The sequence below is a fragment of the Leucoraja erinacea genome, chromosome 2 (genome assembly GCF_028641065.1).
Source record: "Leucoraja erinacea ecotype New England chromosome 2, Leri_hhj_1, whole genome shotgun sequence".
NCBI lineage: Eukaryota > Metazoa > Chordata > Chondrichthyes > Rajiformes > Rajidae > Leucoraja > Leucoraja erinaceus.
Window position 1 is genome coordinate 31,669,868 of NC_073378.1, and position 25,989 is coordinate 31,695,856.

Here is a 25,989-nt window from a genome sequence, read left to right on the forward strand (position 1 = left end):
GGCGAGTCGAATCTGCCCCCCTGCGGCCGGGGCTCTGGAACTCCGGCCCAGCTGAAGCCGGCAGATCCATTCCCATCGCCGACTCCCGTGGCCGGACTTTGCGGGCCGGTATCTCGGCCCTACGGCAGCCTCGGCCAAACGTTCCGTTACCGTTGGACTCCTCTCGGAGACCGTGACCTCTGTTGGCCCGGCAAAACGGATAATCCGGCAAAGGCTCTGGAACCGAGGGTGCCGGAAAACCTGTAATCTGAAGAAATGAAATATTTTCATGATGTCCTGCTCATATTTGACTTCAGGTGGATTTTCGCAGATGTACGCATGTGTCTGCGACTGGCTTGGATTACCGTACAGAGAGGAAGTCCAATGGGTAAGAAATCAACAAAATTGCTTCCGAATCCGCGGGTGCATTTTGCAGGAGATGGGAAACTTACAAATGAAAGTTGATATTAATTTAGATTACTCCGAAGGTATACACGAAAAGCTGGAGTAACTCAGTGGGACTGGCAGCATCTCTGGAGAGAAGGAAAGGGCGGCGTTTCGGGTCGGGACCCCTTCGTCTGACCGAGATTCAGGGAAAAGGGAAACGAGAGATATTGAAATAGAAGAAATGAATGAAAGATATGGAAAATAGTCACGTAGATAAAGGAAATAGGTTACTGCTCGTAGAATCGGAGAGCAGGAGTAATCACAGAGGGGGAGCAGCAAGAGAGGATGCTGCAGAACTCTCGTTGGACAGAGGAGGAGAACTTCTCCAAAGTAGACATACCTTGACGAGTCAGTATTTGGTTTATGGATAAGAAAGAAAGAACTGCAGATGCTGGTTAAAATCGAAGGTGAACACAAAATGCTGGAGTAACTCAGCGGGTGAGGCAGCATCTCTGGAGAGAAGGAATGGGCGACGTTTCGGGTCGAGAGCCTTCTTCAGACTGATGTCAGGAGAGTGGGCGGGACAGAGATAGAATGTAGGCGGAGACAGTAGCTCCTCTATAATCTTTGGTAGGACTGGTAGGAGAACTGGGGTTGGGGAGGGGATGGAGAGAGAGAAAGCAAGGGATATCTGAAGTTAGAGAAGTCAATGTTCATACCGCTGGGGTGCAAACTACCCAAGTGAAATATGAGGTGTTGCTCCTCCAATTTGCGCTGGGCCTCTGACAGTGGTGGAGGCCCAGGACAGAAAGATCAGATTGGGACTGGGAGGGGGAGTTGCAGTGCTGAGCCACCGGGAGATTGTCCATCGTCAGAGTGAGGTCCAGCACAAATTGGAGGAACAGTGCCTCATATTTTGCTAGGGTAGTTTACACCCCAGCAGTATGAACATTGACTTCTCTAACTTCAGATAGCCCTTGCTCTCTCTCTCCATACCCTCCCCCTTTCCAGTTCACCCACCAGTCTTACTGTCTCGGGATCACAGGGTACCCATGGTGGGGGAACTCCCCCCGACCTGACCAATTTTAGAGGTGTATAAAATCTTGAGAGGAATATATCGGGGGGGGGGCGTACAGAGTCTTTTACCCAGAGTAGGAAAATCCAAAACCAGAGGACCCAGGTTCCAGCTGAGGGGTGAAAGATTTAGTAGGAACCTGAGGGGTAACTTTACATAAAGGGTGGTGGGTATATGGAATGAGCTGCTATGAGGTGGTTCGACAATAGACAATAGGCAATGGGTAGTCTATTATAGAATTATGCATGCCTATATAGAAACATAGAAACATAGAAAGTAGGTGCAGGAGTAGGCCATTCGGCCCTTCATGCCAGCACCGCCATTCAATGTGATTGTAGCTGATCATCCACAATCATTACCCCATTGCTGCCTTCTCCCCATATCCCCTGACTCCGCTATCTTTAAGGCAGGTCCTATCACAATGTTTAAAAAATATATAATTTTGCCAGGTACATGGATAGGACAGGTTTAGAGGAATATGGGCCAAACGTGGGCAGGCAGGACTAGTGTAGATGGGTCATGATGGTTGGAGTGGGAAAATATGGCCGTAGAGTCCGTTTCCACGTTATATGACTTCACGACTACGTTTTTTGCTTGAACTGTTTAGCAGTTTAATGAAACTTTCACACAATTTTTAATGCATTCTCTAATTTCGTTTTTTTGTACTTTCTCAGGATGTGGATACGATTTATCTTACTCAAGACACGAAGGAACTGAATTTACAAGACTTCAGCCATCTTGACCATCGGTAAGTATTTGATGAAGTTGTCCTGATCAGTTACATCATTACATTGACCTTTCAATGCTAGTTCTGCCTGAGACCACTAATTCAATGCTCAGAAATATGTGATAGCAGCAGAATTAGGCCATTCAGCCCATCAGGTCTACTCCGCCATTCATTCACGGCTGATCTATCTCTCACTCTCTCTCAACCTGCCTTCGCCCCATAACATAGAAACATAGAAAATAGGTGCCATAGGAGGCCATTTGGCCCTTCGAGCCATCATTGTGATCATGGCTGATCGTCTCCAATCAATAACCCGCGCCTGCCTTCTCCCCATATCCCTTGATTCCACTAGCTCCTAGAGCTCTATCTAACTCTCTCTTAAATCCATCCAGTGATTTGGCCTCCGCTGCCCTCTGTGGCAGGGAATTCCCCAAATTCACAACTCTCTGGGTGATAACGTTTTTTCTCACCTCAGTCCTAAATGGCCTCCCCTTTATTTTAAAACTGTGGCCCCTGTAACCCCTGACACCCGTACTAATCAAGAATCTATCTATCTCAGCCTTAAAAATATCCATTCACTTAGCCTCCACAGCCTTCTGCGGCAGAGAATTCCACAGATTCGCCACCTTCTGGCTAAAGAAATTCCTCCCCATCTCCTTCCTATAAATGCTGGAGAAACTTAGCGGGTGAGGCAGCATCAATGGAGCGAAGGAATAGGTGACGTTTCAGGTTCACATGTACCTCCTCCAACCTCATCTACTGCATCCGCTGCTCTAGGTGTCAGCTGCTCTACATCGGTGAGACCAAGCGAAGGCTCGGTGATCGCTTTGCCCAACACCTCCGCTCAGTTCGCAATAACCAACCTGATCTCCCGGTGGCTCAGCACTTCAACTCCCCCTCCCATTCCGAATCAGACCTTTCTGGCCTGGGCCTCCTCCATGGTCAGAGTGAGCCCCACCACAAATTGGAGGAGCAGCACCTCATATTTTGCTTGAGCAGTTTACGCCCCAGCGGTATGAACATTGACTTCTCCAATTTCAGGTAGTCCTTGCTTTCTCCCTCCTTCCCCTCCCCTTCTCAGCTCTCCCACAGCCAACTGTCTCCGCCTCTTCCTTTCTTTTTCCTGCCCCCCACCCCCACATCAGTCTGAAGAAGGGTCTCAACCCGAAACGTCACCTATTCCTTCCCTCCATAGATGCCGCCTCACCCGCTGAGTTTTCTCCAGCATTTTCGTCTACCTTCCTAAAGGAACGTCCTTTTATTCTGAGGCTCTGACCTCTGTTCCTAGACTCTCCCACTAGTGGAAGCATCCTCCCCACATCCACTCTAACCAGGCCTTTCACTGTTCGGAAAGTTTCAATGAGGTGTCCCCCCCCCTTGATTCTTCTAAACTCCAGCGAGTACAGGCCCAGCGCCATCAAACGCTCATCATATGTTGACCCACTCATTCCTGGGATCATTCTTGTACAGCTGATGTCAGGAAATTGCCTGGTTATTTCTGTGCAAACACAGAACACAGAGCATTTAATTCCCTCTCAAAGACATGGTTTCATAACCAAAATAGGTCAAATCTAAATATCCCAGGCGGCTGCTGAAGTTTTCCAATTTACATTTACTTTGGGAAACAAAACACCTCTGTCGAATCAGTGGCTCCAATTTGTAGGAAAGCGCTTCAAAATTCTGTTTAATAAAGGATATTGTTCTCAACAGCACCCTCATCATACAATTTATTTGCTTTGTTCAGTAAATCCAGTTGTCAAAACAAAAGGGGTTCAGAAATGTTGGGCTCTAAGACCATAAGACAGTAATAAAGAAAGGAAACTCAATACTAGCATTTATTTCGAGAGGGCTTATATACAAAAAAAGGAATGTAATGATGAGGCTTTACAAGGTTAGGCCGCATTTGGAAATATTGTGAGCAGTTTTGGGCCCCATATCTGAGGAAGGATGTGCTGGCTCTGAAGAGGGTCCAGAGGTGGTTTACAAGAATGATCCCAGGAATGAGTGGGTTATCATATGAAGAGTGTTTGTCGGCACTGGGCTTGTACTCGCTGGGAGTTTGGAAGAATGAGGGAGGGACCTCATTGAAACTTACCGAGTAATGAAAGGCCTGGATGTGGAGTGGATGTTTCCACTGGTGGGAGAGTCTAGGACCAGAGGCCACAGCCAGAGAACTGTATTACCTTTAGAAAGGAGGTGAGGAGGAATTTCTTTAGTCAGAGGATGGTGAATCTGTGGACGTAATTGCCGCAGACAGCTGTGGAGGCCAAGTCATTGGGTATTTTTAAGGTGGGGATTGACAGATTCTTAATTAGTACGGGTGTCAGAAGTTATGGGGAGAAAGCGGGAAAATGCGGTTGGGATGGAAAGACATGAATGGCGTAGTGGACCTGATGGGCCGAATGGCCTTATTATAGAGTTATCCAGTGTGGAAACTTCTACGCAACTTGCTCACATTGACCAACATGCCCCATCTACACTAGTCCCACCTGCCTACGTTTGGTTCCTATCCCTCTAAACCTGTCCTATCCATGTACCAGTCTAAATGTTTCTTAAACGTTGGAATAGTCCCAGCCACACCTACCTCCTCCGGCAGCTCATTCTATACACCCACCACCCTTTAAATAAAAAGGTTACCCCTCAGATTCCTCTAAAATCTTTCCCCCCTCACCTTAAACCTGTGTGCTCCAGTTCTCGATTCCCCAGGTTCCATCCTGATTACAGGTGCTGTCTGTAAAGAGGTTAATGTGGGTAAATGTGAGGTGGCAAGAACAGGAAGGCAGATTATTATCTGAATGCTGTCAGATTGGGTGAAGGGGAGGTGCAACGAGACCTGGGTGTGCTTGTATGTCAGTCACTGAACAGATGATCCTAACAGCTACCGGCCCATCTTGCTTCTCTGCATCCCATACAAACACCTCGAGAGGCTGATCCACGGGCATATCAACCCCATCATAGGCCCTCCACTACCCCACGAGCAGGCTGGCTTCCGCCAAGGCCGATCTACTGCGGACCAGGTAACCCTCCTCACCCAAGGCATGGAGGACTGCTTTGAGGCAAATGAGAAGGCAGGAGCTGTTCCAATAGACAATAGACAATAGACAATAGGTGCAGGAGTAGGCCATTTGGCCCTTTGAGCCAGCACCGCCATTCACTGTGATCATGGCTGATCAACCCCAATCAGTACCCTGTTCCTGCCTTCTCCCCATATCCCCTGACTCTGCTAATTTTAAGAGCCCTATCTAGCTCTCTCTTGAAAGCATCCAGAGAACCCGTCTCCACCACCCTCTGAGGCAGACTTATAGATGTGACAGCTACCTATGACACCCTGTGGCACAGGGGATTAACTGCAAAGCTACTTTGGGTGATGCCAGACAGGCGCATGGCATGCTACATCACAGAGCTGATATCAAACCGCAGCTATGTGCGTACGTGGATCTCGGACAAGCAGCAATCAAGGAGAAGCAGGGAGGAGCTTGTTGGCTGAAACCCGTGGGAGAGTCTTCGGCGAGGAGGCTGAGGAGAGGAGGCTACGCAAAAAACTGGCGAGGACAGGACGCGGTGAACACATGTCGGGGCAGATGAGACAGTGTGAGGCTTGCAGAATGTGGGAGCCCAGGGACACGGATGGGGCCTCTGGCAGCTACAACTGCGGCAAGTGCGTCCAGCTTCAGCTCCTGAAGGACCGTGTTGGGGAACTGGAGAAGCAGCTGGATGACCTCAGGGTCTCCCGGGAAAACGAGAGTTTCCTGGACAGGACCTGCAGTGAGGTGGTCACGCCGGGGATACGGGAAGAAGGAAGGTGTGCGACTGAGAGAAAGGGTGGTAACCATGGAGTGCAGGAGACCCAGGTGGCTGTGCCTAATGAAAACAAGTGTGCCCTCTTGGGAGCTGTCGGGGGAGACGGTGCTTCCAGTCCGAGCGGCGGACACGTCGGTGGCTCCAATCCTGGAGATGGGACTCGGCCGGTGTCGGGCAGAGCCATTGTGGTGGGTGATTCCATTGTCCGAGGAGCAGACAGGAGATTCTGTGGCGGCAGACGAGACGCAAGGATGGTCTGTTGCCTCCCTGGTGCCAGGGTTCAGGATATCACGAGCCGAATTCAGAACATCCTCGAGAGAGAAGGTGAACAGCCGGCAGTAGTTGTGCACATAGGCACAAACGACATCGGGAATAAAAGCAAGGAGGTTCTCCAACGTGAGTTCAGAGAGTTAGGAAGAAGACTGAAAAGCAGGACATCTAGGGTGGTTATCTCTGGATTGCTTCCAGTACCTTGTGCTAGTGAGGACAGGAACAGGGAGATAGGGGATCTGAATGTGTGGCTGAGGGGCTGGTGCAGGGAGCAAGGATTTAAATTTATAGACCACTGGGATCTCTTCTGGGGTAGGGGTGACCTGTACAAAAGGGACGGGTTACACCTTAACTGGAGGGGGACCGACATTCTGGCAGGCAGGTTTGCTAGGGCTACACGTGTGGGTTTAAACTAAATAGTGGGGGGGAGGGATTGACAAATTGGGAGTATAAAGATGGAGTTGAAGGGGAAGTAAAAATTACAGTAAAAATTACAAAAGATTCTCGAATTAATGGGAAGGAAAGTTCGAGAAGGGATAAAAGAGTAAGGTTAGGGCCAATTGCGAGCGGTGTTAGGGGGGACGTGAATACGGAGGTCAAAGTGCTTTATATGAATGCGCGAAGTATAAGAAATAAAGTGGACGAGCTTGAGGCTCAGTTAGAAATTGGCAAGTATGATGTTGTGGGAATTACAGAGACATGGCTGCAAGAGGGCCAGGGCTGGGAACTGAATATCCAAGGGTGTACCTCCTATCGAAAAGACAGACAGGTGGGCAGAGGGGGTGGGGTAGCTCTGTTGGTGAGGAATGGAATTCAGTCCCTTGCAAGGGGTGACATTGAAGAAGGAGATGTGGATTCAGTATGGATAGAACTAAGGAATTGTAAGTGTAAAAAGACCCTAGTGGGACTTATCGACAGGCCCCCAAACAGCAGCCTGGACATAGGGAGCAAGTTGAATCAGGAGTTAAAATTGGCATGTAGTAAAGGTAATGCTACAGTTGTTATGGGAGAATTCAACATGCAGGTAGACTGGGAAAATCAGCTTGATACTGGACCCCTAGAAAAGGACTTTGTAGACTGCCTTTGTTATGGATTCTTAGAGCAGCTTGTACTGGAGCCTACCAGGAAGAAGGCAATTCTGGATTTAGTGTTATATAATGAACCACATTTGATAAAGGAACCTCAAGGATTTGAGGTTAATGAGCCATTAGGAGGTAGTGACCATAATATGGTCAGGTTTGATGACCTTCCCAGGATACTTAAGGAAGTGGCTCTAGAAATCGTGGATGCATTGGTGATAATTTTCCAATGTTATATAGACTCAGGATCAGTCCCTGTGGATTGGAGGGTAGCTAATGTTATCCCACTTTTTAAGAAAGGTGGGAGAGAGAAAACAGGGAATTATAGACCAGTTAGCCTGACATCGGTGGTGGGGAAGATGCTGGAGTCAATTATAAAAGATGAAATAGCGCCACATTTGGATAGCAGTAACAGGATCGGTCCGAGCCAGCATGGATTTACGAAGGGGAAATCATGCTTGACTAATCTTCTGGAATTTTTTGAAGATGTAACTAGGAAAATGGACAGGGGAGAGCTAGTGGATGTAGTGTACCTGGACTTTCAGAAAGCATTTGATAAGGCCCCACATAAGAGATTAGTGGGCAAAATTAGGGCACATGGTATTGGGGGTAGAGTGCTGACATGGATAGAAAATTGGTTGGCAGACAGGAAACAAAGAGTAGGGATTAACGGGTCCCTTTCAGAAAGGCAGGCAGGGAGGTATCGCAAGGCTTGGTGCTGGGACTGCAGCTATTTACAATATACATCAATGATTTGGATGAAGGGATTCAAAGTAACATGAGCAAATTTGCAGATGACACAAAGGCAGTGTGAACTGTGAGGAGGACGCTATGAGAATGCAGGGTGACTTGGACAGGTTGGGTGAGTGGGCAGATGCATGGCAAATGAAGTTTAATGTGGATAAATGTGAGGTTATCCACTTTGGTATCAAAAACAGGAAGGCAGATTATTATCTAAATGGCGCCAAGTTGGGAAAAGGGGAAGTGCAACGGGATCTGCGGGTCCTTGTTCATCACTCTATGAAAGTAAGCATGCAGGTACAACAGGCAGTGAAGAAAGTGAATGGCATGTTGGCCTTTATAACAAGAGGAGTCGAGTATAGGAGCAAAGAGAACCTTCTGCAGTTGTACAGGGCCCTAGTGAGACTACACCTGGAGTATTGTGTGCAGTTTTGGTCCCCTAATTTGAGGTAGGATATTCTTGCTATTGAGGGAGTGCAGCAAAGGTTTAGCTGGATAATTCCCGGGATGGCGGGACTGTCATAGGCTGAGAGAATGGAGCAGCTGGGCTTGTACACTCTGGAGTTTAGAAGGATGAGAGGGGATCTTATTGAAACATGTAAGATTGTTAGGGGTTTGGACATGCTAGAGGCAGAAAACATGTTCATGATGTTGGGGGAGTCCAGAACCAGGGGCCACTGTTTAAGAATAAGGAGTAAGCCATTTAGAACGGAGACGAGGAAATACCTTTTCTCACAGAGAGTGGTGAATCTGTGGAATTCTCTGGCTCAGAGGGCGGCGGAGGCCGGTTCTCTGGATACTTTCAGGAGAGAGCTTGATAGGGCTCATAAAGATAGCGGAGTCAGGGGATATGGGGAGAAGGCAGGAACGGGGTACTGATTGGGGATGATCAGCCATTTTCATATTGAATGGTGGTGCTAGCTCGAAGGGCAGAATGGCCTACTCCTGCACCTATTGTCTATTGTCTATTGCTTTAGACCAGTGATGGACAGCAGAGTAGGCTACATAGACTGAAGATTGGCAGGAATAAGTTGGGGAGCCAGTCCATCAACTCTTCGCACCACTGCCTTAGCTCTTGTGTTTGTCCCAGCTGAGTACTGCGCACCCGTATGGAGTAGAAATAGACATACTAGCCTGGTAGACACAAGCCTGAACAGCACCTTGTGGACCATCACTGGGTGCCTTCAACCTACTCCTGTCGAGCAGCTCCATATACTTGCAGGCATTCCGCCTGCAGGGATCCGAAGGCAAGCAGCAACTCTGGCACTATGTCGTCGTGCCATGGACCCAGATCACCTCCTCCATCAGGCTATCAGCACAGAGCAGAGGCCACCCCGACTGAAGTCCCTTCACCCCTTTGCTCCACATGGAAAACCACTCCTCGCATCCTTCCAGCCAACTGAGACAAAAGCACACTGGATAGCCACCAAGTGGTCACGGGAGTGGAAGGCAACCTCATCTCCATTACACAGCTACATCTCTTCACCAGATAAAAGCTGTCCTGGGTCTGACCTCCCCAGAGGAGCATGGGTGAAGTTCAACAGACTTGGTACTGGAGTTGGGCGTTTCAATGCCAGCGTGTGGAGATGGGGGCTCCGCCAGAGCCCAGCCTGTGAATGCGGAGCAGAACAACAGAGAGCCAACCATGTCATCTCTGGGTGCCCGCTCTACCACCCACCAAATGGAGCTCGGGGCCTGGCAGACATTGACGCCAACAGAGACAACAACCTGGCTGCTCAACACCCGGCTTGAGATCTAACTATTCCTTTGGATTATGTTTCATTCGCAAGAAGAAGAAGTCACTGAAAGTAAGTATGCAGGCACAGCAGGCAGTGAAGAAAGCTAATGACAAGTTGACCTTCATTGCTAGAGGATTTGAGTTTAGGAGCAAGGAGGTCCTACTGCAGTTGTACATGGCCCTGGTAAGACCGCACCGGGAGTATTGTGTGCAATTTTGGTGTCCTAATTTGAGGGGGGACATCCTTGCTATTGAGGGAGTGCAGCGTAGGTTCACCAGGTTATTACCTGGGGAGGCGGGACTGAAGCATGAAGAAAGAATGGATCGATTGGGCTTGGATTCATATAGAAACATACAATTCTTAGAGGTTTGGACACGCTAGAGGCAGGAAAAATGTTCCCGATGTTGGGGGAGTCCAGAACCAGCGATCACACAGTTTAAGAATAAAGGGTAGCCTATTTGGACTGAGATGGATTAAAACTTTTTCACCCAGAGAGTTGTGAGTGGAATTCTCTGCCACAGAGGGTAGTTGAGGCCAGTTCATTGGCTATATTTAAGAGGGAGTTAGATGTGGCCCTTGTGGCTAAGGGGATCAGAGGGTATGGAGAGAAGGCAGGAACGGGGTACTGATTTTAGTTGACCAGCCATGATCATATTGAATGGCGGTGCTGGCTCGAAGGGCCGAATGGCCTACTCCTGCACCTATTTTCTATGTTTCTATGAATGAAGGTATAAGTTTTTTTTCTTTTTTCTCTTTTTTGTTTTGTATGGATATATTGACATTAGATCTGTTCAATTAATTTATCAATCTCTGTAAAGCACTTTGGTTCAAATACTGGTTTTGTTGAAAAGTGCTATATAAATAAAGATTATTATTATTATAAAATTGTCCCAAGTGTGTGCCGGAACAGTGTAAGTGTGCGGGGATCGCTGGTTGGCGCAGACTCGATGGGCCGAAAGGCCTGTTTCTGTGCTGTATCTCTAAACTAACCTAAAGGAATGTATCATCTGACGTACACTAGGGCCTGCAGTACCCAAACCTTACGGAAATCGAGATGTGTCTGTACCAGCTTGTATTAAGGCAGGATTAACAAACTCTCCAGAAAGGCTGGCTCCGACCTGGGGGTGGAGTTGGATTCACGGGAGGTGGTCTTGGAGGGGAGGATGCTCCTCAAACTGCGGAGCATCCTGGACAGTACAGCCCACCCCCTCCACGGCACACTGCTCAACCTGAGGAGCACCTTCAGCAACAGGCTGGGTGCGCTGAGATGCAGTGTAGAACGCCACAGGAGATGGTGAGAAAATGAAGCAACTGTGCTTGTACACTCTGGAGTTTAGAAGGATGCGGGGGGATCTCATTGAAACATATAAGATTGTTATGGGTTTGGACCCACTGGAGGCAGGAAACATGTTCCCGATGTTGGGGGAGTCCAGAACCAGGGGCCACAGTTTAAGAATAAGGGGAAAGCCATTTAGAACGGTGACGAGGAAACACTTTTTCTCGCAGAGAGTTGTGAGTGTGTGGAATTCTCTGCCTCAGAGGGCGATGGAGGCCGGTTCTCTGGATGCTTTCAAGAGAGAGCTAGATAGGGCTCTTAAAGATAGCGGAGTCAGGGGATATGGGGGTAAAAGGCAGGAACAGGGTACAGATTGGGGATGATCAGCCATGATCACATTGAATGGCGATGCTGGCTTGAAGGGCCGAATGGCCTACTCCTGCACCTATTGTCTATTGTCTATTTAGATCCTTCTTCTCTGTGGCTATTAAACTGTACAACTCCCCCTTCTGTCATGGGGTAGACTGGCTACCCCAACACCTGTCGACCTCCCCAAACCTTGCGCGGCCCCCAATTCTTTCCACCCGTCACTTTAATTTCATGTTTCACATATCTTATTGTGTTTTATGACTGTTGGCAGAACAATTTCCCTCCTGGGATAAATGAAGTTCTATCGTATTGTATCGTATTAGTTGTGTACTTGGACACACCTTTGAAACTTTGAACCGATGTTTGTACGTTATTTTTTTTTGGGTTTATTATAGAAATCAGTTTGGCAGATCTTAGTCAAATAAATCAAACTTCCTCCTTATTTTATTAGAGACTTAATACCAATTGTGGCTGCACTCGAATACAACCAATGGTTCACAAAACTCTCTTCCAAGGATCTAAAACTGGTAAGTAAATATTAACGTTTTCTGTTAAATGGTTTCAGTTTTCAGGAGAGACAATAGACAATAGGTGCAGGAGTAGGCCATTCGGCCCTTCGAGCCAGCACCGCCATTCAATGTGATCATGGCTGATCATTCCCAATCAGTACCCCATTCCTGCCTTCTCCCAATATCCCGACTCCGCTATTTTTGGGAGCCCTATCTAGCTCTCTCTTGAAAGCATCCAGAGAACCTGCCTACACCGCCCTCTGAGGCAGGAATTCCACAGAAGTCGGGGGGAGTCCCCCCACCAAGGGTACCATGTAATCCCGTGCGACCTGCTCCATGGTCGGATAGCACCTATTGTCTATTGTCTACCCACCTCCTTCGGCAGCTCATTCCATACACCCACCACCCTTTGTGTAAAGTTACCCCTCAGGTTCCTATTAAATCTTTCCCCCCTCAACTGAAACCTATGAAACTTACAAAATTCTTAAGGGGTTGGACAGGCTAGATGCAGGAAGATTGTTACCGATGTTGGGGAAGTCCAGGACAAGGGGTCACAGTTTAAGGATAAGGGGGAAGTCTTTTAGGACCGAGATGAGGAAAACTTTTTTCACACAGATGTGGTGAATCTCTGGAATTCTCTGCCGCAGAAGGTAGTTGAGGCCAGTTCATTGGCTATATTTAAGAGGGAGTTAGATGTGGCCCTTGTGGCTAAAGGGACCAGGGTGTGTGGAGAGAAGGCAGGAACAGGATACTGAGTTGGATGATCAGCCATGATCATATTGAATGGCGGTGCAGGCTCGAAGGGCCGAATGGCCTACTCCTGCACCTATTTTCTATGTTTCTATGTCCTGGGTTTTTGATTTCCGTACTCTGTGCGTCCCCCCGATATATTCCTCTCAAGAATTTATACACCTCTAAAATTGGTCAGGTTGGGGGGGGTTCCCCCCTCCACGGGTACCATGTAATCCTGTGCTACCCGCTCCATGGTCGGATAGTCGGCGACTAAACCGTCACCCCACCGGGTTTGCCGGGTGAGGAGGGGGCTGTGGACCCCCAGCAGGACCAAAAACAAGACCTGTCAAAGGGCGGATGAGCTCCTAGCGAGCCAACGGCCATCCACACTTCAGTAGAAGTTGCGATCACTGTCGTACATGGCATTGTAAAGGACGATGATAAAGCACACACACACACCAAAATCCTATACTTCCAGCGGCGGAAGTCCGCAGGAGCTGGAGGACAGAGATGTGAGGTGCTTCCGTCACCGTTGCCGTTGGAAACCGGCACCACTGCATCGCTAATGTTTTCGACAACGATGAATTGTCGATGTTAAATGGAAGTTAATTGTTTTGGTGTGTTCTTTTTTATCTTCTAAGATAACTATTAAAGTCATAGTTACATGTGTGGATTCAGGCCCTTCGGCCCAACTTGTCTCCACTGGCCAACATGTCCCATCTACACTAGTCCCACCTACCCGCGTTTGGCCCATATCCCTCGAAACCTCTCGAAATATTTCTTAAAAATCGCGACAGTCCCTGCCTCAACTATCCTCTCTGGCAGCTCGTTCCATACATCCACCAACCTTTGTGTGAAAAAAAAGTCACCCTTTAAGTTCCTATTAAATATTCCTGCCCCCACCTCCCTCACCTGAAACGTCGCCTATTCCTTCTCTCCGGAGAAGCTACCTGACCCATTGAGTTACTCCAGCTTTTTGTGTCTCTCTCTTCGGTTTAAACTAATCTGAAACTTTAGTTTTAACTAAACTGAATAATTTTAAAAACACCATTAAAGTAATCAGATTTCATTATATTTATATTTAGTTTAGGTTAGTTCACAGATGCAGCACGGAAACAGGCCCTTCTCCCCACCGGGTCTGTGCCGACCAGCGATCCCCGCACATTAACACCATCCTACACACACTGGGGACAATTTTCACATTTATACCAAACCAAATAACCAACATCCCTGTACGTCTTGCGGGGGGGGGGGGGGGGGAGAATCCAATGAGGCCTAACCTGGGAACTGCAGCCAGCCCTGGGCGCTACAGCCAGTCCTGGGGCACGCAGCTGACCTGGGTGGCTATGAGCGGCCACCGGGACCGGGCAGCGGAACCGGCCGCCACCTTAGTGCCGTCTACTGGCCCGCCCGCCAGCCAGCCATGGAGTCCTTCGGCACCGGCGCAACCGGTGCAGGTGGTGGTTGGTGGGTCGCTACTGGGCGGAAGGCTGGCTGCTCCATCCCGGGCTCTCTCTCTCTCTCTCTCTCCCTCTCCCCTGTTATGTGATCTCCCTGAGCCAGGAAGTCCCCGTCCCTCAGACCTGAACCGCACAGCGCATTGTGGGACAGGCAAAGATGGAGGCTCCCCAGTCCTCATTGCCTCCTTGAAGGAGTTTCACATCTTCCTTACTACTGACCAAACCAAAGCTTTGATCCCGTCCCGCCAGCCTTTTTTCAAAATTTAGCAACTCAAAATGGGGGTGCGTCTTCGACACCGGGAAATACGATAACTAAGCGAGTTGTGGGAGTTTTTTTGCTTGTTTAATCCACTCCCTGCTGAAGCAGCATGATTTATGAAGACTAGCCATGAATCGCAGGGAGGTCAAACTAACCTGTAGTTACTGAGCTGCTGTAGAAACACATTCCGAGGGCATTTGCAGCATTCCTGCACTGAATTAGACCATAAAACACATTAAGCTGATGACCAAAATGTTTCAGCAAAGGGATTAGCTCACACAGAGGGTGGTGGGCGTATGGTGCGAGCTGCCGGAGGAGGCAGTTGAGGCAGGGACTATAACGACATCCAAGAGACATTTGGACAGTAAGACACAAAAAGCTGTAGTTACTCAGCGGCACTGGCAGCAACATCTCAGGAGGGAAGGAATGGGTGACATTTTGGGTCGAAAGCCTTCGACAGTATTGGACAGGTCTAGAGGGGCCTGGCCCATAGGCAGGCAGCTGGGACTAGCATCAATGGGGCATCTTGGCCAAGTTGGGCCGAAGGGCCTGTTTCCGTACTGCAAGGCTCTCCGACTATCCAGAGAACCGGCCTCCACCGCCCTCTGAGGCAGAGAATTTCACTATTGTGAGAATTCCACAGACTCACAACTCTCTGTGTGAAAAAATGTTTCCTCATCTTCGTTCTAAATGGCTTACCCTTTATTCTTAAACTGTGGCCCCTGGTTCTGGACTCCCCTAACATTGGGAACATGTTTCCTGCCTCGAGCATGTCCAAACCCTTAATAATCTTATGTTTCAATAAGATAGCCTCTCATCCTTCTAAATTCCAGAGTGTACAAGATCGTATAGTATATCGTATCATTAACTCCAGCGTCAGAGTCATGGAGTCATGCAGCGCGGAAACAGGCCCTTCGGCCCAACTTGCAACTGGTGCATCAGTTGCGTGCAGTTTGTGCTTAGTTAAACATTATTTTTTTTTTAATGTTGGGCAGATTTCATGTTCTAATTTCTTTAGTCCACAGATGTGTGCGACCAAATCCTACGTGTGGTAGCTCGGTCGACACGCTTGGAAGAACTGATGCTGGAAAACGCAGGACTTCGAACGTAAGTACATTTTGTCAGCCATTATTTCAAAAGTATGCAGCCCCCATAAAATAAAAATTAATATTAAAATCAATGGGCCTGTACTCGCTGGAGTTAAGAAGGATGAGGGGGAGGGGGGAGGGGGGGGGCTCATTAAAACTTCTCAAATAGTGAATGACCAGGATAGAGTGGATGTGGAGAGGATGTTTCCATTAGTGATAGAGTCTAGGACCACAGGTCATCGCCTCAGAATTAAATGACGCACCTTCAGAAAGGAGATGACAAGGAATTTTTTGAGTCAGGGATGTGGTGAATCTGTGGAATTCATTGCCACAGAAGGCTGTGGAGACCAAGTCAATGGATATTTTTAATGCAGAGATGGATAGATTGTTGATTAGGGCGGGTGTCAGGGGTTATGGGAAGAAGACAGGAGAATGGGGTTGTGAGGAAAAGATGATTGAATGGTGGAGTAGACTCGAAGGGCCAAATGGCCTAATTCTGCTCCAATCACATGACATTATGAATTTGTGAATCTTTTTTAGGAATTACAAAATCATTAAATGGCGTTTAGCTCAGTTTAGTTTAATGTAGAGTCAGTCATACAACATGGAAACAGGCCCTTCAGCACATCTTGCCCACGCCAACCAACATGCCCCATCTACACTATTCCCACCTGCCTTGATTTGGTATTTTTTAGGAATTGCAGAACTGTTTAGTTTAGTTTAGTTTAGTGTCAAGGAGACATACAGCGTGGAAACAGGCCCTTCGGCCTAACTCACAGGGAAAACTTGCAAACTCCACACAGGCAGCACTCATACTCAGGATCAAACCTGGGTGTCTGGCGCTGTGAGGCAGCAGCTCTACCAGCTGCGACTGTGCTGCCCAGTTTAAATTGTGTACTTTTAACTTTAGAGAAAAAGTGCAGAAACAGGCCCTTCGGCCCATCGAGTCCGCGCTGACCAGCAATCACCCCGCACACTAACACTTCCTTACACACCGGGGAAGATGGGGGGATTGAGGGTGGAGGGAACATAGGGAGGGGAGTAGTGGAGTGGAGGGGAGGTGGGGGGGAAGGGGAGGTGGGGGGAAGGGAGAGGGAGGATGGGATGGGGGAGGTGAGGTGGGGGGGAGGAGAGGTGGATGGAAGGGAGTTGGGGGGGGAGAGGTGGAGGGAGGGAAGGCGGGGGGGGAGCTGATGGGAGGTGGGGGGGGGGGGAGGGGAGGTGGGGAGGAGGTGAGGTGAGGGGGTTGCCGAAAATGAATTGGGGTGGAGTGGGGTGGTGGTGGGTGGTGAGGAGGTGGCAGGGCTGGTTGGGTGAACTTCTGTCACTTTGTCAGTGCCAGATACATGGCGACTGTAGAGTACGGCCTGGGTGAGGTTTGTTGTGTGATGTTACCGAGCTGGATGCAAAAACGGACCATTACTCTGTACCTACGTACCCCTGGCAATATAGTATCATTGAATCATCATTGAATCATTAAGTTTTACCGAGGTCTGAATTATTGTTCAAGCACATTCCTCTGAAGGGTTTTTAATCCTGTTTTATCCTCCCAGGGATTTTGCACAGAAGCTGGCCAGTGCCCTCGCTAACAATCCCCACTCCGGGCTTCACACCATCAACCTGGCCAGCAATCAGCTGGAGGACCGAGGTACGTGGACCACCATCCACTATCATTTACCTTATTTTTGTTCGCCTTGCTTCTGTGCTGCATCCTATAGGTTCATAAGTGATCGGAGCAGAATTACGCCATTGGGCCCATCAAGTCTACTCCGCCATTCAGTCATGGCTGATCTATCTTTCCCTCACAACCCCATTCTCCTGCTTCTCCCAATAACCACTGACACCCATACTAATCAAGAATCTATCCATCTCTGCCTTAAAAATATCCGCTGACTCGGTCTCCACAGCCTTCTGTGCAAAGAATTCCACAGATTCACCACCAAAGAAAATCGTTCTCATCTCCTTTCATTCTGAGGCTGTAACATCTGGTCCTAGACTCTCCCACTAGTGGAAACATCCTCTCCACATCCACTCTATCCAGGCCTTTCACTATTTGGTAAGTTTCAATGAGGTCCCCACCATTTATCTGATCCTTCAGTTCCCGACCTTGGTATTCCCACTTCTGTTTTGTCGTGTTGCAAATTGTTCTCTTCCATGGAGTCCTAGAGTGATAGAGCGTGGAAAAAGAATTATCCATGGAGCCAAGTACCCCATTGCAGCCAATGAAGGGCAAAGCAGGTTGGGTGAGTGGGCAGAGGCATGGCAGATGCAGTTTAATGTGGATAAATGTGAGGTTATAAAAAACAGGAAAGCTGTTATTATCTAAATGGTGTCAAGTTGGGAAAAGGGGAAGTACAACGGAATCTGGGGGTCCTTGTTCATCAGTCAATGAAAGTAAGCATTCAGGTACAGCAGGCTGTGAAGAAAGCGAATGGCATGTTGGCCTTCATAACAAGAGGAGTTGAGTAGAGGAGCAAAGATGTCCTGCAGTTGTACAGGGCCCTAATGAGACCACACCTGGAGTATTGTGTGCAGTTTTGGTCTCCAAATTTGAGGAAGGGGATTCTTGCTATTGAGGGAGTGCAGCGTAGGTTCACAAGGCTAATACCCGGGATGGCGGGACTGTCATATGCTGAGAAAATGGAGTGGCTGGGCTTGTATACTCTGGAGTTTTGAAGGATGAGAGGGGTTCTTATTGAAACATATAAGATTATTAAGGGTTTGGAAACGCTAGAGGCAGGAAACATGTTCCCGATGTTGGGGGAGTTCAAAACCAGGGGCCACAGTTTAAGAATAAGGGGTAAGCCATTTAGAACTGAGATGAGGAAACACTTTTTCACACAGAGAGTTGTGAGTCTGTGGAATTCTCTGCCTCAGAAGGCAGTGGAGGCCAATTCTCTGGATGCTTTCAAGCGAGAGCTAGATAGGGCTCTTAAAGATAGCGGAGTCAGGGGATATGGGGAGAAATAAGGAACGGGGTACTGATTGAGGATGATCAGCCATGCTCACATTGAATGACGGTGCTGGCTCAAAGGGCCGAATGGCTTACTCCTGCACCCATTATCTATTGTCTATTGTCTATTGATGTAAAATAGTAAGATTAAACGAGAACTTACCAGTTTGAAGTTTGATCTTGATTTTATGAGGAGTTACGATGAGCGATTACGTGAAGGGCCGTCCGTCTTCGTGCGCGTCAATCTTCAAAGCACCGATAAAAAAGAAGACCTAAGAATAGTAAGATTGTGAAGAAACTTGAACTTCCATATGACCTTGATAATATGAGGGTGGGAGCGGTGGGCACGTAATCGCTCATCGTAACTCATCGTTACAATGCAAGGAGCATTCGTAATAAGGTGGATGAGTTGAATGTGCAGATAGCTATTAATGACTATGATATAGTTGGGATCGCGGAGACATGGCTCCAGGGTGGCCAAGGCTGGGAGCTGAACATCCAGGGATATTCAATATTCAGGAGGGATAGACAGAAAGGAAAAGAAGGTGGGGTAGTGTTGCTGGTTAGAGAGGAGATTAACGCAATAGAAAGGAAGGACATTAGTTTGGAGGATGTGGAATCGGTATGGGCAGAGCTGCGAAACACTAAGGGGCAGAAAACACTAGTGGGAGTTGTGTACAGGCCACCTAACAGTAGTAGTGGAGTTGGGGATGGCATCAAACAGGAAATTAGAAATGCGTGCAACAAAGGTAAAACAGTTATAATGTGTGACTTCAATCTACATATAGATTGGGTGAATCAAATTGACAAGGGTGCTGAGGAAGAGGATTTCTTGGAACGTATGCGGGATAGTTTTCTAAACCAACATGTAGAGGAACCAACGAGAGAGCAGGCTATTCTAGACTGGGTATTGAGTAATGAGGAAAGGTTAGTTAGCAGTCTTGTTGTGCGTGGCCCCTTGGGCAAGAGTGACCATAATATGGTTGAGTTCTTCATTAGGATGGAGAGTGACATTGTTAATTTAGAAACAAGGGTCCTGAACTTAAAGAAAGGTAACTTTGAGGGTATGAGACGTGAATTGGCCAAGATAGATTGGCAATTGATCCTTAAAGGGTTGACGGTGGATATGCAATGGAAGGCATTTAAAGACTGCATGGATGAGCTACAACAATTATTCATCCCAGTTTGGCAAAAGAATAAATCAGGGAAGGTAGTGCATCCGTGGATAACAAGGGAAATCAGGGATAGTATCAAAACAAAAGATGAAGCATACAAATTAGCCAGAAAAAGCAGCCTACCAGAGGACTGGGAGAAATTCAGTTCAGCAGAGGAGGACAAAGGGCTTAATTAGGAAAGGGAAAATAGATTATGAAAGAAAACTGGCAGGGAACATAAAAACTGACTGCAAAAGTTTTTATAGATATGTGAAGAGATAAAGATTATTTAAAACAAATGTAGGTCTCTTGCAGTCAGAAACAGGTGAATTGGTCATGGGGAACAAGGACATGGCAGACCAATTGAATAACTGCTTTGGTCTGTCTTCACTAAGGAAGACATAAATAATCTACTGGAAATAGCAGGGGACCGGGGGTCAAATGAGATGGAGGAACTGAGTGAAATTCAGGTTAGCCGGGAAGTGGTGTTAGGTAAATTGAATGGATTAAAGGCCGATAGATCCCCAGGGCCAGATAGGCTACATCCCAGAGTACTTAAGGAAGTAGCCCAAGAAATAGTGGATGCATTAGTGATAATTTTTCAAAACTCTTTAGATTCTGGAGTAGTTCCTGAGGATTGGAGGGTAGATAATGTAACCCCACTTTTTAAAAAGGGAGGGAGAGAGAAAACGGGGAATTACAGACCAGTTAGTCTAACATTGGTAGTGGGGAAACTGCTAGAATCAGTAATTAAAGATGGGATTGCAGCATATTTGGAAAGTGGTGAAATCATTGGACAAAGTCAGCATGGATTTCTGAAAGGTAAATCATGTCTGACGAATCTTATAGAATTTTTCGAGAATGTAACTAGTAGTAGAGTGGATAAGGGAGAACCAGTGGATGTGGTATATCTGGACTTTCAGAAGGCTTTCGACAAGGTCCCACATATGAGATTAGTATACAAACTACAAGGACACGGTATTGGGGGTACAGTATTGATGTGGATAGAGAACTGGCTGGCAGACAGGAAGCAAAGAGTAGGAGTAAACGGGTCCTTTTCAGAATGGCAGGCAGTAACTAGTGGGGTACCGCAAGGCTCAGTGCTGGGACCCCAGCTATTTACAATATATATTAATGATTTGGACGAGGGAATTGAATGCAACATCTCCAAGTTCGCAGATGACACTAAGCTGGGGGGCAGTGTTAGCTGTGAGGAGGATGCTAGGAGGCTGCAAGGTGACTTGGATAGGCTGGGTGAGTGGACAAATGTTTGGCAGATGCAGTATAATGTGGATAAATGTGAGATTATCCACTTTGGTGACAAAAACAGGAAAGTAGACTATTATCTGAATGGTGGCCGATTAGGAAAGGGGGAGATGCAACGAGACCTGGGTGTCATGGTACACCAGTCATTGAAAGTAGGCATGCAGGTACAGCAGGCAGTGAATAAAGCGAATGGCATTCATAGCAAAAGGATTTGAGTATAGGAGCAGGGAGGTTCTACTGCAGTTGTACAGGGTCTTGGTGAGACCACACCTGGAGTATTGCGTACAGTTTTGTTCTCCTAATCTGAGGAAAGACATTCTTGCCATAGGGGAAGTACAGAGAAGGTTCACCTGACTGATTCCTGGGATGTCAGGACTTTTCATATGAAGAAAGACTGGATAGACTCGGCTTGTACTCGCTAGAATTTAGAAGATTGAGGGGGGATCTTATAGAAACTTACAAAATTCTTAAGGGGTTGGACAGGCTAAATGCAGGAAGATTGTTCCCGATGTTGGGGAAGTCCAGAACAAGGGGTCACAGTTTAAGGATAAGGGGGAAGTCTTTTAGGACCGAGATGAGGAAAACTTTTTTCACACAGAGAGTGGTGAACCTCTGGAATTCTCTGCCACAGAAGGTAGTTGAGTTCATTGGCTATATTTAAGAGGGAGTTAGATGTGGCTCAGGGGATCAGGGGGTATGGAGAGAAGGCAGGTACAGGATACTGAGTTGGATGATTAGCCTGATCATATGAATGGCGGTGCAGGCTCGAAGGGCCGAATGGCCTACTCCTGCAGCTATTTTCTATGTTTCTATGTAACTCCTCATAAAATCAAGATCTGGTAAGTTTTCTTTTTTTCTTACTATTTTACTGAAGATTTTAAAGCTGTGATTTCACGCCGGTATGAATCCAGGCGTCACCCACTGAATGGATTGACCATGGATGAGTGTGGTCCTTAAAGCATTCAGACATAACGTAGTTAAGTAATGACACTGATGCTTTAAAGTGAAAATAATTCTTTTTTTAATAGTTACCCCTCCCATTCTGGGGGGAAACTAGGAAACAGAACTTAAAACAGTAAGTGCAAACACCCCCGGTCCGGTTATAGGTTTGTTGTAAAACCGGTGGAACATCCATTCATTTGCCCATCCTGCAGCCGCTAGGATGTCGTCGAGGGGCACGTCCATTGCTCTTGCTGCCGACGTAGATGCAGCTCTGGTGGAGTGTGATTTAAAAATGTCAATGTTCTCTCCTGCTTCCGACATAACCTCCTTTGACCATCTGGAGATGGTTTGGGTCGATACCTTATGATGAAGCTTTTTATGACTGATCAGGATCGCTTGCTCAGAGCCTCTGAGGCTCCTCGTGACTCTCAGATAATGATTTAAATGTGTTACCACACACAACCGTGGGTCCTCAGGATATGCCAAGAACTCTATCTTAATCCCTGGCATTCCTGGCCTGCTCTGTTTTATCAAGTCCCTGATGACAAAAGTTATCTTGTTGACATTGATGGTCATGTAGTCCAGTCCAACTTTTGCAGAGTCTGGACTCTTTGTGCTGTTACCAGCGCCATCAGCACGACCACCTTCAGGGTGAGTTTTGATAATGGTAAGGACATAGGCGGTGCCCACTGTCGAAGTAGAGTAAGCACCACGCTCACATCCCAGATGTCCGTGCTCCTTGGCCTTGGTGGTGTAGAATTGTATATACCTTTCATAAATTTGGTTATGAAAGGGTGCGTTCCTATCGACCCGTGCTCTGCCTCCAATATTACATAGGAGGATAGTGCGCTTCTGGCACTATTGATTGCACTATAGCCCATTTTATGGTCGTAGTACAGGGTGGATAGGAACTCTAGTACATCTGTGATCCGAACTGTGTCATATAAGATGTTGTTGGCATTGCAGAACATTTCCCACTTCTTTATATGCGAGACGTACTGTTTTTTAGTACTGTTTCGTTTGGACAGTCCAAGACCTTGGTATGTCCTCCTCAGAATTTGCAAACCAATAAATTGATTCGGTTATGTAGTCGATGGTTGCTCCCCATAACTGGGTGCACTAGGAGGTCCCTGCTCTTGGGTACAGCCATTAATGGCTGGGTTATTATTCCCAAGATCTTCGGGAACCAGGCTTGTGTAGGCCAATCTGGCACTACCAAAATGCCTGTGGCTTTGTCCTGCTTGATTTTTGTCAAGCATTGGCTGATGAGACAAAATGGAGGAAATGCATACATGAAAATTCCTCCCCAATTGAGGGAGAAAGCATCCACTGCCATTGCTTCTGGATCTGTCTCCCAGGACACATATTTGGGTAACTGATGAGAAGAACTTTTTTCACACAGAGAGTGGTGAATCTCTGGAACTCTCTGCCACAGACGGTAGTTGAGGCCAGTTCATTGGCTATATTTAAGAGGGAGTTAGATGTGGCCCTTGTGGCTAAGGGGATCAGGGGGTATGGAGAGAAGGCAGGTACGGGATACTGAGTTGGATGATCAGCCATGATCATATTGAATGGCGTTGCAGGCTCGAAGGGCCGAATGGCCTACTCCTGCACCTAATTTCTATGTTTCTATGATGGTTTAATCTAGATGCAAACAGATCAATATCTGGGATGCCAAATCGTGTGGTTATTTCGTTAAAAACTGCACGAATCAACATCCATTCTGTGTTGTCTTTAAATTGTCTTTAAATATCCGTGACCTGGCATCTGCCACCATGTTGTATCTACCTGGTAGATAGACAGCCATGACCCAAATACCCCTCTCGATACACCAGTGCCAGATAAGATTTGACAATCTGTCACAAGATACAGATTTAACACCACCCATGTGATTGACATATGCCAGTGTTATCAATCTGAATCTGAACATGCACATGTTGCATGTTCCTGCAAAAAGCCTTGAGCCCATAATGTGCCCCCAACAATTCTAGGTAATTAATTCCATGTTGAAGAATTACAGACTCTTGCTCATTCCATCTACCCCCGCAGCTGGTGACTGTGTCAGTTGCTCCCCATCCTAAACTGCTTGCATCGTTTTGTAAGATCACCGATGGGGTTTCCAGCAAGATTTCCCTTGAGCTATGACATAAGTTTGTCATCCACCATTGTAATTCATCAATGGCCTCAGCTGTCAATCGCATTGATTTGCTGTATTGACCAGCGTGGGATCTGAGTGCTCGTTCCTTTGCTCTTTGTAACTTTTGATAATGCAAAGGTCCGTAACGTACTGCTGGAAAAGCAGCTACTAATTTGCCAATCACACTCGCTGTCTGCCTAATAGATGGCTTATATTTGACTATAAGGTCATAGCAGGCTTTAATAAGATCTAGTTGTTTGCCCCTGGGCAACGTCAATAACATATGAACTGTGTTAACTGTGAACCCCAGGTAATCAATAACCTTGGTAGGTATCAATTTTGATTTAACTGGATGGATGAGGAAACCAAGTCTCTCAAACATTGTTTTAGTTACTGTGACTGATAATTCTGCCAATTCGTTGGTGACCCCAAATATAAAAATGTCATCCAAATATGCCATGGCTATGTGATTCTGAGATCATAATAGATCCAGAATAGGTTTCAGTAGTTTTGTGAATAGTCTGGGGGCTGAAGTCAGCCCATTTGGCAGTGTCTTGTATTGCCATTACTGACCCATCCAGTTAAACTTTAAATATCTCCTGTGCTCTTTGTGAAGAGGCACCGAATAGTATGCATCTTTAAGGTCGATGCATGCCATATAACCATTTTTGGCAACCAACTGTATTGCTGTGCCAAAATTATCCATTTTGAAATGGTTATATTGCACATATGTATTGAGTTCAGTAAGATCTAGAATGATACGGTACCCTCCATCTTTTTTCTCTTTTGAGAAAATATTGGATATGAATTGGCGAGGTTCTATATGTGACCTCTCAATGACATTTTTGTCAGATAATGTTTGAATTTCTTTGTGTATATCCATAGTTTCTTGTTGAGAGAACACATGTGCGATTAAGTGAATGTTGTGTGGGTGGTAATGAATCCAAATTGAACTCAATTTTGAACCCTTGTATACTGTGCAGTATAAACGGATCCTTTGTGACCCAACACCATTCATTCAAGAAGTGTTTCAACCTTCCTCCCACTGGTACTTGAGGCCTGTCTAAGGTGTTCCCCAAGGTACTAGGTTGAATTACCTCCGATGTTACTGGCGGTATGGCGCTTGTTTCCACTCACGAGGCTTGGAGGGTTGAGCTGGTGGTTGCGCTTTCCTCATCCTCACTGTGGGCCGGCTGGGGCCTGCCCCTAAAAAATACCTTGATGCTTCTTGTGTCGGTCTTCCACTTATGCTGGGCTCCCTGGGCATGTATTGCCTGGAGCTATAAGGGTGCATCCTTTGCGATGGACCCTTTTGTGTGGTCTGGGCTTTGGTTATGAGGCGGACAATCTTTGCATCGTCGTCCAGATCCCGCACCTGCCTTGGCAGGTCTTCGCCAAATAAATAGTTGGCCGGCTGGACGTTGCTGGCCTTACATAGCACAGCAAATTTTGAGCTAATTGACGGTCTTATTGCGTTTTTGCGCAGACAATTAACCTCAAAATGGGCATTACATAATAAAGCCATGGTATCTTGCTCTCTATCGCTGAGAAGTCCTCCATTCACTCCTCCTGCGAATGACGTAATGCCAGAAGCTGCTAATTTTAGAACTTTTTGGAGTTTCATCTCCTGTGTCCTGACTGCTGGTCCAATCCGTCCCCAAATGGCATGGTTTACAGCTTGAACGTTGAGGGAAGCACAGGTTTGCAGGTGGGGGGGTACCTACCTGTTCATGGTTTCCTCCATGGCCAGTTCTTTTAACTGGTGGGATGACAAGTAATTTTTTATATCACTAGCCAGGTCTTCATCCAGGGGTGCACCCAATGGTGTTGTTATAGCGAACCTGGATGACTGAAGCGGCACTTCCTCTCCGCGTCCCTGGGAATGCTCCCCCCCTGTGCTCTCATATTCTGAGTCAGGATACCGTTGTCCCGATGTGCTTCCCCCTTATCCGGGGAAGCCATATTGCTGCCCCATGTAAGAGGCGGCTGGCACGGACTCCTGTGGAGACCCGTGCTGATACTGCTCCCTCCTATGGAGCTGATCAT

The 25,989-nt window shown here is 47.2% G+C and overlaps 1 protein-coding gene across 4 annotated transcripts in view; it reads left to right on the plus strand.

Moving 5' to 3' along the window:
• LOC129708531 (F-actin-uncapping protein LRRC16A-like) overlaps nt 1-25,989 on the plus strand; it is a 301,981-nt gene that overhangs the window by 118,997 nt on the left and 156,995 nt on the right. For all 4 annotated transcript variants that reach the window (XM_055654335.1, XM_055654351.1, XM_055654347.1 and 1 more), the window contains exons 7-11: nt 297-367; nt 2,116-2,189; nt 11,895-11,970; nt 15,422-15,510; nt 17,045-17,139. In XM_055654335.1, the coding sequence (XP_055510310.1) occupies nt 297-367; nt 2,116-2,189; nt 11,895-11,970; nt 15,422-15,510; nt 17,045-17,139 (405 nt within the window). The remainder of the gene's footprint in view (nt 1-296; nt 368-2,115; nt 2,190-11,894; nt 11,971-15,421; nt 15,511-17,044; nt 17,140-25,989) is intronic.